We start from the raw sequence: 18927 nt of genomic DNA on the forward strand, positions 1-18927 counted from the left end.
ACTTATCAATGTCCCGGTGTACCTTGGATAATATCAGCGCGGTGATCTTGCCTTTCCCTTTTTTATGATTAGTCATCCATTTGCGTTTGAATTTGTGCCAACATTTGTTGTCATTTTTTTTATCAGATCATTTTAAGCAAAGTTTTGAAAAAAGGAAAATAAAACACACAAGTTTTTTTATAAGTTGGATCAATGGTGGTTTCCTCCACTCCCGTTTAGGTTTGCCACACTTTTTAATTAGTAGGGGAGATAAGCGGTGCCATAGAAATATAGAGCTGTCACTGGAAGAATGGGATTGATCAGATGCGCACAACACAATAAAATTGATACAAATTTTAATGTCATACAATAGTAAAATGCTTTACAGATTATTTCAATAATGTAACATATAAGGAGTATATATATATATACACACACACACACATACATACATACATACATGGTGAGAGAGAACAGCTGTCGCCTGGTACTTTGTGCTCCAAATTGACCCTCTGATGATACTTTGCACTGTGTCACAATGACAAGATCTTGGCGTGGATTAATCACAGCATTCCACTTTACAGGCAGTCTTTCATAATCTGGCACCATCAGCCTTCACCTGGCTGTCAGGTGGCAGAGGTTTGCCCAGGTGTTGCCCCACAGTCGGACTATACTTCTCATCAGATCTGGCCTCCACCACTTCCTTCTTCAGCACAAATCCACCAGACATCCCCTCAAAGTCCTGAATGGGAAGGTACCTGAGGGGCTTTTCATCCCAAATAGTCTCCAATCGCTTCTCCCAGTTCTTAAGTATCTCCACGCGAGCTTCCTGAGATATGTGCGCCACAGCGAACGAGATCTGAGGCTCCAGGACTTTAAATCCACAGAAATTCAAAATTCCATTCTACAAAAACAAAAAGAACCAAACTGAACTTCTTTCCCTTTTTTTAAAAGTGTAAAACCCTTTTAAAAAAAACACATGTGAAATTGCAATTGCATTTTTTAACTAAGCGTTTCTGCACTTAAAAATGTAAAATAAAAAAAAATAAAAAACAGTCCAACAAATCAACACTAAAAATGCATAAAAAGTTAAATCAATGCACATTTTAGTGCAGACAATGTTTCCGACTACAGAAACACTGTTTTTTTTCAGCTGCATTTTTTTTGAAAAACATGCAACAGCAGTGTGCGTTGATTATTGGGTTCTTGACGTGTTTTTTTTTTCCTTTACATTTTTATATTCATTTTTTTGTGCCTATTTGAAGCAGTGTTTCTGGGAATCTGTACCTAAAAAATGCAAGAGGTTTTTTTACATGTATTTTTTTCAGAAAAGAAAAACAACCAAAAAACACATAATTCAACAGTATCACTCAAGTTTTCATGAACTCACATCCAGTTTGCTTGAACTGCTAAACGCGGTGGATTTACTGAAGGACAAAAAAACGCAGCGTCTACGCTACATGGTCACCTATAGGCTGGGGCTAGATGGCGGCTTTGTCAGAGGATAAATCAGATTTTTCTTTACAACTTGCTTGTCGCAGTTGTAGTACCATAGGGGGCTTTATTCACGACTACATTCACTTGTCGGTTCCCTGCACTGCAATCCACGCGGCAGGCCAACCAGAGGCCGGCAGCTGATGTCAGCTTGACCATCATGTGCGGCACATGGCAGTGACATCATGCACTGACTGTGCCGACATGCAAAAGTCAGCTGCCGGTTTCTGCATCGGTTATAGAACAGGACGTCACACATCGTGGGAGTCGGGAAAGGTTTATTTCTTTTTAAAATATGCTGGAAATGAATGAGGGACATTATTACTGGAAGCGACCCAGGATGAAGCGGACATTGTTACAGGAAGGAGCTAGGAAGGGAACATTATTACTGGAAGGAGTTAGGAGGGGGGACATTATTACTGGAAGGGGCCAAGGATGGGGGACATTATACCATGGAAGGGGCCAGAATGGAAGCCTTCATACCAGGAAATGGCCCAGGATGATGGACATTAGTCCAGGAAGGAGCCCAGAATGCAGGGCATTTTTACAGGAAGGGGCCAAGGATGGCGAACATTAATTCAGGAAGTGGCCAGGATGGGGGAAATTATTATAAGAAATCACCAAGACAAGGGACATTATTACAAGAAGGAAACTGGATGGGGGACATTATTACATGGGTGGTAAATACACATGTTTTTTTTTATAGATTCTAGAATGTTACAAGGGACCAACATGCAGATGGGGGCTCAGGTCCAAATTTTGCACCAGGGCCCATCGGACTCTAGTTACATCACTGGTTGCATGTATTCACTGTTTGCATGTATACTGGTGCAGATCACACAGGCAGAAGGGTAATTATAGAATATTCCTCCTTCCTACATGTCATTCATATGGAGAGTTACATTAATGATGCCTGGGAACCACAAGTGGTTGGTGATACCTCCTCTAGTTAATTGCAAGCTCTTCTGCTCTCTATTCCTAATGTAACCCTTAGTGGGTCTTGTATTTGCAGGCTGTGCCATCCTTGTGACCACTGAACATAAAAAGGGGCAAACACCACTGATAACTTACCTGCAAAGGCCACAGGAAAACATTGATGTCTCCATTAATGCCGCTGGCTGACGACATTGACCCGGGGCCCCCAGTAGTGAAGGATAACATGGCTTTCTTATTCTTAAAAAAAAAAAGTTAAATTAAATCAAATTCCTTAAGATTTCCCCCTAGAATCTGATATCACAGCTATAAGAAGAGATGTCCATGGCATCTGATAATCCAGAAAATCTAATATTCAACATAGGGCCCAATCCATCATTTACAATTTATCAAAGTATTTATCTTTTTTTCTACCCAGTGGTATTCGCTGTTTTTTTTTTGCAACAAATTCTTTAAAAAACACGCATGCAGCTCTAGAATTTGGTGCAAAATGAAATATGATCCTTTTCTTTTTAATTGTTTTTTTTTTTTGAACACCAAAAGTTGCAAATCCTTTAAATAAAGTGGCACGTTTGTCTACAAAAGAAAAAAAAATAGCATAAAATTTTAAAAAAACCTCTATTCCAGGGGTAAACTAGAGTAAGATTCAGCAAAAAGAGTGACATAAGATCTGGATAAGCAAAGTTGTCAGAAAAAAAAAAAAATAGAGTACAGACCAAAAGTTTGGACACACCTTCTCATTTAAAGATTTTTCTGTATTTTCATGACTATTAAAATTGTACATTCACACTGAAGGAATCAAAACTATGAATTAACACGTGTGGAATTATATACTTAACAAAAAAGTGTGAAACAACTGAAAATATGTCTTATATTCTAGGTTCTTCAAAGTAGCCACCTTTTGCTTTGATGACTGCTTTGCACACTCTTGGCATTCTCTTGATGAGCTTCAAGAGGTAGTCACCGGAAATGGTTTTCACTTCACAGGTGCGCCCTGTCAGGTTTAATAAGTGGGATTTCTTGCCTTATAAATGGGGTTGGGACCATCAGTTGTGTTGTGCAGAAGTCAGGTGCATACACAGCTGATAGTCCTATTGAATAGCCTGTTAGAATTTGTATTATGGCAAGAAAAAAGCCGCTAAGTAAAGAAAAACGAGTGGCCATCATTACTTTAAGAAATGAAGGTCAGTCAGTCTGAAAAATTTGGAAAACTTTGAACGTGTCCCCAAGTGCAGTTGCAAAAACCATCAAGTGTTACAAAGAAACTGGCTCACATGAGGACCGCCCCAGGAAAGGAAGACCAAGAGTCACCTCTGCTTCTGAGGATAAGTTTATCCGAGTCACCAGCCTCAGAAATCGCAGGTTAACAGCAGCTCAGATTAGAGACCAGGCCAATGCCACACAGAGTTCTAGCAGCAGACACATCTCTTCAACAACTGTTAAGAGGAGACTTTGTGCAGCAGACCTTCATGCAGGGCCGTATTTGCCCATAGGCACTTGTAGGCACGTGCCTAGGGCACCGGAATTTAGGGAGGGCGGCGCCTGAGCGTGTTTTTTTTTTTTGGTTCGTGCCCCGAGCCGGCCGGGTGGGTCCTCCCCCCCACCCCCGGTCATCGCGCCCATAGGCGGATTATAATGAGGGCCATCCTGGGTGTCTATGGCTGGATTGCCCTCATTATATGTGCGGCACATACTGGCAGACAGTGGCGGGGGGGCCCCCGGACCGCTCCCCCAGCAGCGTACGGCCTCCCGCTCTCTCTGGGGGGGCGCCGTGCGGCCTCCCGCTGTGTATAGATGGCGCTGTGCGGCCTCCTGCTGTGTATAGATGGCGCTGTGCAACCTCCTGCTGTGTATAGATGGCGCTGTGCGGCCTCCTGCTGTGTATAGATGGCTACGTGCGGCCTCCTGCTGTCTATAGATGGCTACGTGTGGCCTCCCGCTGTGTATAGATGGCTACATGTGGCCTCCTGCTGTGTGTAGATGGCGCCGTGCGACCTCCTGCTGTGTACAGATGGCGCCGTGCGGCCTCCCGCTGTGTATAGATGGCACCGTGCGGCCTCCCGCCGTGTATAGATGGCTACGTGTGCTCAATATTGAGTCATACAATTAATGTAAGGCTATGTGCCCATGATGCAGAAATGCTTCGGATTTTTTTTGAGCGTTTCTACATCTCCCTGGCAGAAAAAACGCATGCGGATTTTACATGCGTTTTTCCTGCCAGGGACATGCGGATGTGAAGCGTTCTTCACTTGCAATTCCGCATGTGGGTTGACAAGCGATTTTAGCATCACTTGGAAAGTGCTTGACAACTTGGTCACACTATATAAATCCATGCAACTGGCATGGATTTATATAGTGTGAACGTAAAAGAATGGTAAAAAATAAAAAATAAATATATAATTACCTTCTGATGGCCTGCCGACGTCAGCGGTCGCGTGACCCATCACATGACTAAATGACGTCACGGCAGATCCTTTTCAGACCATCGTGAGCTGCCGGCAAGCCAGGACGGATCGGATAAGGACACCGGGGGCCATCAGAAGGTAAGTATGATATTTATTTTTTATTTTATTCTTTTTTTTTACAGGTACTATGGTACCCAGGTCTGGAGGAGAGTCTCCTCTTCTCCAAACCCGGGTACCATCCGCACATTGAAAAGCATGGAATCCGCATGTACAGATGCAGTGATGCGTATTACATGCGTTACAATGCAAGTCAATGGCAGCGAAAACGCAGAGCTTCCGCAAAATAATTGGTAGTGTTGTGGATTTTTCCACAATGATAATCCGCTGCAGAAATTTCCGCAGCATGTGCACAGCACATGCGGATTATCATTGGGGAACATGGCAGACCTTCTACCAAGCGTTTTTTAAGCGTTTCTGCAGTGGAATTGCTTAAAAAACGCATAATGGGCACACAGCCTAAAAAAAATTATTATAATTAATATTGTGCCGAATTAATTTCACGTGAATTATCACATGATCTATCACAGGGGATCACGTGACATGTGATACATCAGGTGTGTGTGTGTGGGGGGGGGGCCCGCGCCTTCTAAACTGCCCGGGGCCCTTGCTACTCTTAATCCACCCCTGATCGCGCCCTCTCGCCCTCCGGTCACGCCCACCCACCTCACCTCTCTAGTCTGCTCTGCTGCTGCGATCTGGAAAGAAGAGAAGGAGCCTGGGCACTTGAAGTTCCCGCGGAGGCCCGGGCAGCCCATCGCTGGCGGCGACTCATCTCAGCAGGCAGCGCCGGTAATTGTGTCCTGCCGTGATGTGCCATTGCGCTGACACGGCCACCCGGGCCGTGGTGCCGGTGCATGATGCTGGCTGAGGAGCTGCCGCTTCTGCAGACAGTCTGCTCTGCAGCATAATTGATGATGGCGGGCGGCAGGCGATGAGGCGGGCGGCAGGATCATAGTTTAGGCGCAGACGCGCAGTCAGCAGCTGCCGCCGGTACTGTGTTCTGTGCTGTGCATAGACAGTACAGCCAGCGGGCAGCAGGTGACTGGGGGGGCACCACTGACAGTGCCTAGGGCAGCAGAAACTCCAAATACTTCATGGTAAAATAGCTGCTAGGAAACCACTGCTAAGGACAGGCAACAAGCAGAAGAGACTTGTTTGGGCTAAAGAACACAAGAAATGGATATTAGACCAGTGGAAATCTGTGCTTTGGTCTGATGAGTCCAAATTTGAGATCTTTGGTTCCAACCACTGTGTGTTTGTGCGACGCAGAAAAGGTGAACGGATGGACTTTACATGCCTGGTTCCCACCGTGAAGCATGGAGGAGGAGGTGTGATGGTGTGGGGGTGCTTTGCTGGTGACACTGTTGGGGATTTATTCAAAATCTAAGGCATACTGAACCAGCATGGCTACCACAGCATCTTGCAGCGGCATGCTATTCCATCCGGTTTGCGTTTAGTTGGACCATCATTTATTTTTCAACAGGACAATGACCCCAAACACACCTTCAGGCTGTGTAAGGGCTATTTGACCAAGGAGAGTGATGGGGTGCTACGCCAGATGACCTGGCCTCCACAGTCACCAGACCGGAACCCAATCGAGATGGTTTGGGGTGAGCTGGACCGCAGAGTGAAGGCAAAAGGGCCAACAAGTGCTAAGCATCTCTGGGAACTCCTTCAAGATTGTTGGAAGACCATTTCCGGTGACTACCTCTTGAAGCTCATCAAGAGAATGCCAAGAGTGTGCAAAGCAGTCATCAAAGCAAAAGGTGGCTACTTTGCAGAACCTAGAATATAAGACATATTTTCAGTTGTTTCACACTTTTTTGTTAAGTATATAATTCCACATGTGTTAATTCATAGTTTTGATGCCTTCAGTGTGAATGTACAATTTTCATATTCATGAAAATACAGAAAAATCTTTAAATGAGAAGGTGTGTCCAAACTTTTGGTCTGTACTGTAAATAAATTGTGGTGCAAAACATATAGAGAATTGGCCATAAATAACTAATCCACTAAAAAAAGGCAAATTACTCCAGAAAAGTGGAGAAACAGCAATGATGAATTGGGGCCAACATATGGAAATCTTCTTTGATTGACAGCTCTAGCCTCATAGAAGCCACAGAAGGGGAGAGGTGACTGGAAAATAAGTAGATGGGAAGGTGAGCTGAACTGCTGGCCACGCCCAGGGTGCACTGAGCCGCTTATTAGCATATATGAATAAAAAACAACTTCTGAAAAATTGGATGAATTTGGATTCATCAATGTCTTTGCGCCTTTTTTTTTCTGGAGTAAAAATGGTTCTAACAATGACGTTTATGCTTGCGCTTTATTCATTATATAATTTTTGCCCTTTTTTTAAGTTAACTAGTCGGTTTTGTCTGTTTTTTTTTTCAAACAATTTGGACATGGTTTTCCTATTTCAGACGACTTTTCGAAATTTACCAACATTTTTAGCAGTTGAACAAACATAATTCTAATTTTATTTTTGAGCAGTTTCAGACCAAAGTGAGACATATTAAAGGATGGTGCTACATTTTGGGCTCTTACAAGCTGCACAAAAAAAGCTGAAAAGCTAAAAAAAAAAGAGCATCTTTGATTCCTCAATTCGCTTTTGCCATTTTGAAGAACTTGGCACAACAAATAAACAAAAAAACAACAAAAAAACAACGAACAATGTAAGACAAAAAAGAAAAGTCATCATGTTAGAAAAAAAAAATAAAATGGTAACTTGAGTCCTAAATGTACATTTTTTTATTTTAGGGATATGTCCTCTACAAGGTGTTGTGCTTGGTTTGAACAGTCATTTTGTGCTGACACACTCCATTTAAGGGGATAAGGACTTTCACACTATATAGCAGATGTATTTTGTACTCAGGCAATGCTTGTGTATGACGGCTCAGATATAAAAGTCAATGAGGTCGGTTTACCTTGAATGGTCCTTCAGAATACATTGTTTGGTAGCTGTATGCAAACCCTATAGATAAGACTCGCTCCACCCAACCCTTCATTAGGGCGGGCATCCCGAACCAGTACAAGGGGAACTGGGAAACAAAAATAAATAAATGTCACTTTAAATTCAAGGCAAAGCCAGCCCCCTTCTGTCTATGATGGAGACCCCAAAATACCAAAAAGAGAAGACTAATAATATGTATCACCCATCAGGCCATGAAATAGGTTTAAAACAGGGATTTAAAGGTGTATTGTTCAATATACATTTTTTTTTCTTACTATTTTTTATAGGACCCTCGGGGTGACATAGGTTGGAGCCTCCAGACTCATATTTTGGGTTTATTACACTTACCTGAAAGATCACAAGATCAGCTTTCTCCACCTTCTTCTGCTCTTCCTTTATGTCATTGGCGAGGCGTCCCTCCTGCCACGCGATCAGAGTCTCCGCACCATATTTGAAATTATTCGGCTCCTTAGGGCTACCTGTATTATAGCAGAATTGGTTATATTAGACGTATATCACATTACTGCAGAAATGTATGGATTGTAAGAGTAGCCGCCAATCTATATCTATCTAGCTATTGTAGAACTACAATTCCCAACATGCCAGCCAGAGAGTCCCTAGTTTTCTATGAGGCACAGTCTTGGGATATGGGAATGATCTACATTTCCCAACATTATCTATGTACAACAGTGGCGTGGTTTCTGGAAACAGATCACTTTTTCTTATCCAGGACAATCCTTTTAAGAGGAGCTACCACTTGCTATAATTGTTTAATTTTTTTAACTGGTGTAAATGCCGCTTTTCTCCTGAGTCCGGCGCTGTTTTTCTTTTGTTCCTACGCCTCTCCGTTCCGGAGATATGGCCCTTCTTCTCAGTATCTAAATTTAGGCTTCCTAGCTAAATGGGCGTGGTCATGAAGACGACGCCCACAAGGAAGAATATATGACCACGCCCACTTAGATAAAATAACTTGATTTATCTTCAGAGAAGAAGGGACCATATGTCAGGAATGGAGAGATACAGGAAGTAAAGGAAAACAAGGTCGGATTCAGAAGAACAGTGTCATTTAGATAACATAAAATTAAATATTTATGGCAAGTGACAGGTCCCCTTTATGTGCTGCTGTGAAGAATATTGGAGATATAATTCCATGTCAATCATTGTATCCTATGTTGCAGAGGATTATAAAGCTCCCTTTAGCGTGCAGTTGTAATAGGACACAAAGCAGCTGCAGGGGGGGGGGTCAAGAGACTATGGATGACAAATATCACACCTCTCTTCAGTTCAACTCAGAACAAAGGGCCTGTTGCCATGTGCTTTTCCTTTAGTTAGACAGATAGGAATTCCATATTGAGTTATGGAAATACTATACGTCCTAGCCATACCTTGAATAGATTTCTGAAAACCCGAGGACATGGCAAATGTCCACCTTGGTCTCGACCCAGTCTAGTACATAAGGATAGGTAGATACACAGCACAGCCATTTGGAAACCCCTAGAGCCACTGAGTTTAGTCTCCACCCGTAGCAGAAGCTCAGTTGGATCCAATGACACCAGAACTGATCCCTAGGACCATCCATTAAAGAGTTATGACCCATCTTAGTTTCTAGAATTTCTAGCTGCTTGAGGCCAGGTTGGAGATTTAGGTCCAGCCCAGAGGGGCAGGATGGGGGTGACCCAGAGGGGTTAAAAGCTCCTGCAGCTCTTGGCCTATTGCTTTTTCTCTGGGAGGTTGCGACGACACATCGTGTGGTAGAGGTCACGCAACAGAGGGGACCACAAGCCTCCCATGTGGCAGCCCCTCCTCCGCAAGCCAGGCCTTTCATCTGACTAGTAGCTGACTTAATATTTGCATACTTTTCTACCACTTCTATTGTCTTTGCATCTCTGACCATTATGTATGTATAATCCTTATGTACAGTGGGTAGGGAAAGTATTCAGACCCCTTTAAATTTTTCACTCTGTGTTTCATTGCAGCCATTTGGTAAATTCTAAAAATTTATTTATTTTTCTCATTAAAGTACACTCTGCTCCCCATCTTGACTGAAAAAAAACAGAAATGTAGAATTTTTTGCAAATGTATTAAAAAAAGAAAAACTGAAATATTACATGGTCATAAGTATTCAGACACTCATATTTAAGTCACATGCTGTCCATTTCCTTGTGATCCTCCTTGAGATGGTTCTACTCCTTTATTGGAGTCCAGCTATGTTTAATGAAACTGATAGGACTTGATTTGGAAAGGCACACACCTGTCTATATAAGACCTCACAGCTCACAGCGCATTTCAGACCAAATTAGAATCATGAGCTCAAAGGAACTGCTCAAGGAGCTCAAAGACAATTGTGGCAAGGCATAGATCTGGCCAAGGTTACAAAATAATTTCTGCGTTACTCAATGTTCCTAAGAGCAAAGTGGCCTCCATAATCCTTAAATGGAAGAAGTTTGGAACCACCAGAAGTCTTCCTAGACCTGGCCGTCCAGCCAAACTGAGCAATCATGGGAGAAGAGCCTTGGTGAGAGAGGTAAAGAAGAAACCCAAGATCACTGTGGCTGAGCTCCAGAGATGCAGTAGGGAGATGGGACAAAGTTCCACAAAGTCAACTATCACTGCAGCCCTCCACCAGTCGGGCCTTTATGGCACAGTGGCCCGACGGAAGCCTCTCCTCAGTGCAAGACATATGAAAGCCCGCATAGAGTTTGCTCAAAAACATATGAAGGACTCCCAGACTATGAGAAATACGATTCTCTGGTCTAATGAGACGAAGATAGAACTTTTTGGTGATAATTCTAAGCGGTATGTGTGGAGAAAACCAGGCACTGCTCATCACCTGCCCAATACAATCCCAACAGTGAAACATGGTGGTGGCAGCATCATGCTATGGGAGTGTTTTTCAGCTGCAGGGACAGGACGACTGGTTGCAATTGAAGGAAACATGAATTCGGCCAAGTAAAGAGATATCCTGGATGAAAACCTCTACCAGAGTGCTCTGGGCCTCAGACTTGAGGCCCAGAGCACCTTCCAACAAGACAATGACCCTAAGCACACAGCTAAAATAACAAAGGAGTGGCGTCAGAACAACTCTGTGACCATTCTTGACTGGCCCAGCCAGAGCCCTGACCTAAACCCAATTGAGCATCTCTGGAGAGACCTGAAAATGGCCGTCCACCAACGTTCACTATCCAACCTGACGGAACTGGAGAGGATCCCCAAATCCAGGTGTGAAAAACTTGTTGCATCATTCCCAAGAAGACTCATGGCTGTACTAGATCAAAAGGGTGCTTCTACTCAATACTGAGCAAAGGGTCTGAATACTTATGACCATGTGATATTTCAGTTTGTTTTTTTTAATAAATTTGCAAATATTTCTATTTTATTTTTCAGTCAAGATGGGGAGCAGAGTGCACTTTAATGAGAAAAAAAAAATGAACTTTTTAGAATTTACCAAATGGCTGCAATGAGACAAAGAGTGAAAAATTTAAAGGAGTCTGAATTCTTTTCATACCCACTGCATATAGTGTATTGTCTAGTGTACCCTTAAGGTGATTAAATATATAATTTAACCTTGGGCTGCTCTTTTACCTCAATCCACACGTCCGTTGTTCGGTTCAATTCTCATGCTTCCGGGGCTGGTTTCTGGCCTGGTATAATTCCCGTTAACGGACCGGGGCTTATATCAAATAGGAACTGGAGGCAGCTCTACCGGGCTTATAAGGTTCTGCTTTCACAAGGGGGCAGTGGAAGGGGCCTCTCAGGGGTGTGCGCGAGTGTGATGCCACGTCAGTGACTGAGTGGGAGACCACTTCTCACTCCCGGTACCTTCCTGAAACCGTGCAGACAGGGGGTGTCTGTGTAAAACTTTACCAATCTGACCTTACGTGTTCCCGAGGGGGTGCGGAACGTTACATTGGTGCAAAGTGCGGATCCGCATCACGTGATCCGTCTGAAATAATAGTGACGTCAGTCGTGTGACGAGGTGTGGATCCTCCACAAGTGGTGTCAGCGGTGGGATTCTGTGGGATCTCTCTGGTGCCATTCTTCACAGCTGCCTAGTAGTTTTACCTGTGATATCATCTCGTGACAGAACAACGTGAAACTTCATCTCATAAAGATCAGACACAAGAACCGTCCATCCATTCTTCTCTAGAGCTGCCTTAGTCGCTTCCTTCATGGCATAGTTAAAAGATGTCCGTTCCTGGTGAGCTAATACAATCAGTGCGGTTTTACCTATAACAAGCAGAACACACAAATAATTTTTAAGTTTTGACTCTCTTTCCAGGACACATATTTAGAATTGTTTGACTAACAAATCTCTAATATGTTGCCAATCGAATAGTAACAACATGTTAGGGAATTGCTGTTTGAGCAATTCTCTAATACATAGTGTAAAATGATCTCAAGGTGAAAGTTACCATTAAAAAATAAAACAATGAAGTGCAAATGTATAGAAGTTAACCCCCAATAACATCCTGGATAGATTTAGTATATATAATACTAACCATAAACTTATACATTAAATTATACAATGCCGGCCATTGGGACCAACAGATTGGACTATTTTTTCCCCCAAAAGTCCACTTCTATTGGTCTTGTGTGATAAGCGGCACTGGAAATGACCATTTCACGCTTATCTAAGTCTTATCATAGAAAGCAATGTCTATGGTTATTATGGAACCATTGTTGCTGCCCTTGGATGTCAATGTCATTCGCTTTGAAGGCTGACAATAGTAAAGCATTTTTCCTCTGATGGGGAGTGGGGAAAAATCGAAAAAAAATTGTATGCCATCACTAGATGAATGGAGCGCAGCAATTATATTTTGTCTTCAATGACTATTATCATGACTTTCCAATTTATTCTAAATGGGAAGAAGCCATAAAATATTTTACAAGCCAGCTAATTTATTATTTTTATATGACAGGCTGCTGCTATCATTTTTCCATGCTTTACACTGCAGCTCTGCCCTTTTACATTGTCTGCAATGTATAATGACAAGCAGAGAGTCCAGGGCACCAAATGTAAATATCTGTTGTAGTACTAGAGGGATCTCTTCAGATCCCTCAAGTTCATGGTCCCATGAACAACCCGTCCAGTCGGCAATCTTGCAAGGCTTACAATGCAAAACTGGGCAGAACTGCTCTTAAAGGACCCCTGGCATGTTAAAATGTTACTTTATTTCATAAAAATGAGCAAGGTTCGCCCTCCTGGGGAACACACCAGAGACTCACCTGACATCGCGTCCTTTTTCTGTCGCCGTCCAAACCAGAAGAGAAGGATTCACCTTTGCTCAGTCGATGTCGCCTTATTGACGTGCGCACTAGAACTGCAGATCAGTGGGAGAAAACGGTGATTTTATAGAGTAGGTGGACAGACTTGCTCTGCCGGAGGAGCTGTCACCGTGACAAGGGTAAATAACAGACTATGGAATATACTGTATGAAAACAATCTGCCTCCCGCCTCTGCTACAGCAACAGAATAGACCCCAGCCCAGAACCCAGCAGATTCCTCATGGTGTAAATATTGAAAAATACCTATTAATGGAAAAATATATCACTATTAGGTGCACGGGGAATAGCAGAGATGAACGAGAATTAGTAAAATAAGCAAAATATCCACAGAAGGTTTACCTAAACCTTTCAAAACTTTATATAACTTTAGACAGTAAGATTAAAGAGATTTTCCACTAAACAGAAAAAAAATCCCTAAGAGGTTTTTAACTATAAATTAATGAAACTTGCAAAAATACTTTGGGCAATCTATAATTTCATTCCCCTCATGTGGTCCCAGAAGTGGGGCTTCTGTTGTCAACTCCAGTGGCAGGAGGTTTATTCCCCTCTTTGTGTCAGTGCCGTGTATGCAAGGGTTGGTTCAGATTCTAAGCTAAGCCAGCCCCCTTCCCGGTCTCTAAATCAGATGCAATAGAAAGGTGCTAGCTTAGCTATTGAACTAATACGGATAGCCAGCCCTCGTCTGTCTTTGCATCAGCTGAAATAAAAAAAAGCATCTGGCTTAACTAATGAAATGAGCCAGACGGTCAGCCCCTTTCTCTGGATCTATCAGCTGCGATAAAAAAAGGGTCTAGCTTAGCTAACGAACTGGGCCAGCCCACTTCTCTATCAGTTGCAATAAAAAGGAGTCGGGCTTAGATAATGAACTGAGTCAGCCCCCTTCTCTAGCAGCTGCAATTAAAAAGGGTCTGGCTTAAATACAGAGAAAGGGGCAGGCTCAGTTCATTAGCTAAGCCAAACCCTTTTTTATTGCAACTTATAGCTAATGAACTGAGCCAGCCCCATTTTCTGTATCTAAGCCAGAACCTTTTTTTATTGCAGCTGATAACTAATGAACTGAGCCAGCCCCCTTCTCTGTATCTATCAGCTGCAATAAAAAAAGGGCCTGGCTTAGCTAATGAACTGAGCCAGCCCACTTTTTGGTTTCTATCAGCTGCAATAAAAAAGGGTCTGGCTTAGCTAATGGACTGAGCCAGCCCCCTTTCTTTGTCACGGACCCATGCAACGAGAAGTGAAATTCCATTATCGCTAAAGCTTACAAAGTTCAAAGTATATTAGTATTTTGACAAAAACATTTTTCAGTGGATTTCAAATGTAAATAAATTCAATCAACCCCTTGGGCACAATTTTATTATTTCAAGAGGATCTTGTCACCGTCACTTACATGTCAGTAAATGCATCATTCCCACAAATGGAGAATCCTCTCTCAATAGAATATGCCATAAAGGTGCCGGTCCCAGAGGTGGCATGCATCTCCAGAACAGGACTCTGCCATCTTACACCCATGTGTGGCGCTCTCCTTACACTTCTATGGGAAGTTGCTTAATAATTTACAGCTCACTAACGTAGCGGCTCTGCATGAATAACTAAGTAACGGAAAGAAGCATCTGAGGGTGTGTGCCAAGCTGGCACCGCGCCACAAAGTAACCGAACCTGATTGCAACATAGAGCAGCAGATAGGCTGGGGAATAAATGAAGACTCCATTCATCAACTTATCAAATATTAGAAATTGAAATGTGATTTTCATTATGAAGGCATTCCTGCATCCCCATTCACAGCAAGCAGAACATGTACGGGGAAATGTGCGCACTTCATGTATGGAGTGGAGTTAGCAGCTGTGTTATACAGTCGGCACCCGAACCTAATTGACAAACTTGCAGTTAAACCCCCTTAGATTCTGCGGTCAGCCATGACAATGGTATTAAAGTGGTTGGAAATGGATAGTGGGGGGAGGAAGAGTTTCCATTCCAATCCCCCCATCAACCCACTCTCGCACCATGACTGTGGTGTCCTGATGGCAGTGGCACAGCGGTAGGGGCCTTGTTGCAGGCCATCCCATGTTGCCATTCTTGCACAGGTATGAAGCTACAGTATAATTTACAAGGGATCAAGTCCCTAAGAAAATTGAAAAAAAAATGAAATAAAGAAAAATTCAAAGTGGCAAAAGTGGGATTTTTGGTACTCACGGTAAAATCTCTTTCTTGGAGCCTTCATTGGGGGACACAGGAAAATGGGTGTATGCTGCTGTCGCTAGGAGGTTGACACTAGGCAAAAAAAGGAAATTAGCTCCTCCACAGTATGCACCCGCCTACAGGCAACAAGCTCACCAGTTAGTGGCTAAAGCAGTAGGAGAAGCATAAAACAAACAACTATGCAATGCCCAAACGGGGCACAACCATGAAAACTGAATGAGATGCCCAACAGGGCCAATTGGACATATGCCCAAAATCAGGGAGGGTGCTGTGTCCCCCAATGAAGGCTCCAAGAAAGATTTTACGGTGAGTACCAAAAAACCTCCTTCTCTATCGCTTCATTGGGGGACACAGGACCATGGGACGTCCCAAAGCAGTCCCCTGGGTGGGAGAACAGAAGATAGTCACAGACTAGGTCAGACTGCGGCAACTGCCGCCTGCAGGACCTTCCGTCCAAGCCTGGAATCAGCTGAAGAATAAGTGTGGACCTTGTAAAACCTTGAAAAGGTGTGGAGTGAAGACCACGTTGCGGCTGAAGTCTGATGGCGGACTGCCCAAGAGCCCCCACCGCCCTGGTGGAGTGAGCCCTAACTCCGGGAGGGGGAGGTTTGTCTGAGATGCGATATGCCTCCAAAACGGTCGAACGTATCCAACGGGAGATGGTTGACTTGGAAGCAGGAAGACCCTTGCGATGGCCCTCAGGGATGACAAAAAGGGCATCCGAGCGCCGAAGGAAGGCCGTTCTAGAAAGGTACACACGTAGAGCTCTGACCAGGTCCAGTTTGTGCAGGGACTTCTCCCGTGGATGCACTGGAGTCGGGCAAAAGGAAGGCAAAACAATGTCCTCATTAATGTGAAAAGCGGAAACCACCTTTGGCAAAAAGGAAGGCACCGGCCTGAGCACTACTTTGTCTTGATGGAATACCAGAAAAGGCGACCGACAAGAGAGGGCCGCGAGTTCTGCAATCCTTCTAATAGAGGTAACAGCCACCAGAAAAACCACCTTCCAGGAAAGAAGAGGCTGGAATGTCCTGAATGGGTTCAAACGGAGACTGTTGTAGGACGCTTAGGACCATATTAAGGTCCCATGGTTCCACTGGAGGGCGATAGGGTGGCGCCAGGTGGGCCACCCCTTGTAGAAACGTCTTAACCTGAGGACGGCTAGCTAAGTTACGTTGGAATAGAATGGACAAGGCCGAAACTTGGCCTTTGAGAGTGCTGAAAGAGAGTCCCGCCTCTAGGCCAGACTGAAGAAAAGCCAAAATGACTGGCAAAGAAAAAGACATAGGAGCCAGCTGATCCTGTTCGCAGAGACGAAAAAAAGGCTCTCCAAGTTCTGTGGTATATGCGCGAGGTAGCGGGTTTTCTGGCGTTAATTAGGGTCTGAATGACATTCTCAGTAAAGGCCGCCCTCTTCAACACCGCGGTCTCAACGGCCATACCATTAAATTCAGAGAACGAGAACTCTGATGAAGAATAGGACCCTGAGAGAGGAGGTCCGGAAGGTCTGGTAGTCTCCAGGGGGAGTCGACGAGCAGATTTACCAGATCTGCGTACTAGATGCATCTGGGCCAATCTGGGGCTACTAGAACTGGTACTCCCTCAGTCTTGATCTTTTTGATGACTCGAGGGATCAAAGGTAGAGGTGGAAAGAGATAGGGCAGTTGGAACTGTGACCATGATATGACTAGCGCTTTCAGGGCGATTGCTAGCGGATCGCGGAACCGAGCTACAAAGGACGGAACCTTGTGGTTTAACCGGGACGCCATGAGGTCGACGTCCGGCGTGCCCCACCGTACGTAGATTTGGTGAAACACCTCGGGATGGAGAGACCATTCTCCTGAGGCGAGGCCCTGCCGACTGAGGAAGTCGGCCGCCCAATTGTCGACCCCTGGACTGTGGAATGCTGAGATTGCTGGAACCGTCTTCTCGGCCCAAAGTAGCACTCTTGCCACCTCTTTTAAAAAACGGGCTTGCTGCGCGTTCCTCCCTGATGGTTTATGTATGCCACGGTCGTGGCATTGTCCGATTGTACACGGACTGGGAACCCTGCCAGGATCTTCTGCCAGTGAGGCAACGCCAGGTAAATCGCCCTTATCTCCAGAATGTTGATGGATAGGAAGACTTCGTGGGGACTCCACCGGCCCTGGACCGTGTGTTGCGGAAAAAAAAAAAAAAACTGCGTCCCAACCGATGAGACTGGCATCGGTCGTGACCACCTGCCAGCAAAGCGGAAAGAATGACCTCCCGGGTCTGAAGGGAGAAGGGCTGGACCACCAGGTTAGCGACCGTCTTACTTGACGAGGTAACCTGATGCGTCGATCTAGAGATGACGGATTCTTGTCCCAAGCTGAGAGAAGGGCTAGTTGAAGGGGCCGGGAATGGAACTGGGCAAACGGAACTGCCTCCATGGCTGCTACCATTTTTCCCAGGACACTCATGCATAGGCGAAGGGAGTGTGGACTTGGATCGAAGAGGATGTGGATCCCCAGCCGTGGAGAGTTTATGTTTTCCCTCGGAAGGAGGACCCGGGCACGAGTCATGTCGAACTGCATCCCTAGGAAGGTTAAGAGTTGGGATGGGACCAGGGAGGATTTGTCTGTGTTGATCAGCCAGCCTTGTGATGCGCAGATTGGGATGTGAGGGTACGCATCCTGAATGTCCACTGAACATTGATATTCCTCGGTTTCCATCGAGACTATTACCGACCTGAAGGACTCCATCCTGAACTATCGGATGCGTACATGTCGGTTTAGCTGTTTGAGGTCCAGAATCGGACGTAGTGAGCCGTCCTTTTTTGGGACGACGAAGAGGTTTGAATAAAAAAACGGAAAACCTTTCCTGAAAGGGAACCAGGACTATGACTCCTGAGCGCAGAAGGGAGGCGATGGCTCGAAGGAAACCGGGAAGCAGAGATGGTTGAGGGGGGCGGGACCTGAGAAAACGCGATCGTGGGCTGGAGTTGAACTCGATCTTGTAGCCGGAAGTAACAATCTCCTTGATCCAGGCATCCTCTATTGCCAAGAGCCAAGAATCTCGGCACAGAAGGAGATGGCCGCCCAACCTGGGAGAGGTCCCAGGTGGGAGTGACCCGTCATGCTGAGGAACACCTGTTGGATCGTGATCGTGATCCAGAGGACTTGGAGGAGCGACCCTTTGGGCGCCAGTTAGGTGTGGGCCTAAAGGAGGGCTTACGACTGTCCCGCCGTGCTGGAGTACGGTCCTGTTGAGAGGAGGGGTTCGGTTGAGCGAACTGACGAAAGACCGGAACTGAAGGGGGTGTCTCCTAGGAAAAGCTAGGATGCCCTGTCTGAGCTGTTTGGCCCATGCGGACACCGCTTTTGATACCCAAGTTGAGGCAAAGGAAGGGCAAAGGGAGGTGCCCGCAGCCTCAAAGGCTGACTTAGTGAGGGCCTCAACCTGTCTATCCGTGGTATCCTTAAGGGAGTAACCGTCCGGAAGAGACAGTACAGTCTTGGCCGAAAGGCGAGAGACGGGAGGATCCACAGATGGGGACTCCGTCCATTTGCTGACAAGGTCACGGTTAAAGGGGTATAGGATGTTTAACTGTTTCTTTCCTGTAAAGCGCTTTTCTGGATGCTCCCACTGCTTCTGAAAGACACT

General features: G+C 44.9%; 1 protein-coding gene across 1 annotated transcript; it reads right to left on the reverse strand.

Moving 5' to 3' along the window:
• Positions 1 to 318: 318 nt before the first annotated feature.
• On the reverse strand, positions 319 to 13197 carry LOC141174367 (NAD(P)H dehydrogenase [quinone] 1-like). The gene is made up of 6 exons (XM_073659260.1): positions 13051 to 13197; positions 11887 to 12051; positions 8173 to 8303; positions 7799 to 7912; positions 2545 to 2646; positions 319 to 883 (listed from the first exon to the last, which is right to left on the reverse strand). Exons 1-6 carry the CDS (start codon positions 13055 to 13057, stop codon positions 572 to 574), a joined length of 831 nt encoding a protein of 276 aa, XP_073515361.1. The 5' UTR covers positions 13058 to 13197; the 3' UTR covers positions 319 to 571.
• Positions 13198 to 18927: the final 5730 nt, after the last annotated feature.

This window comes from Phyllobates terribilis, unplaced genomic scaffold, assembly GCF_046119375.1.
Source record: "Phyllobates terribilis strain yellow unplaced genomic scaffold, ASM4611937v1 Scaffold_13__5_contigs__length_258822181, whole genome shotgun sequence".
Lineage (NCBI taxonomy): Eukaryota > Metazoa > Chordata > Amphibia > Anura > Dendrobatidae > Phyllobates > Phyllobates terribilis.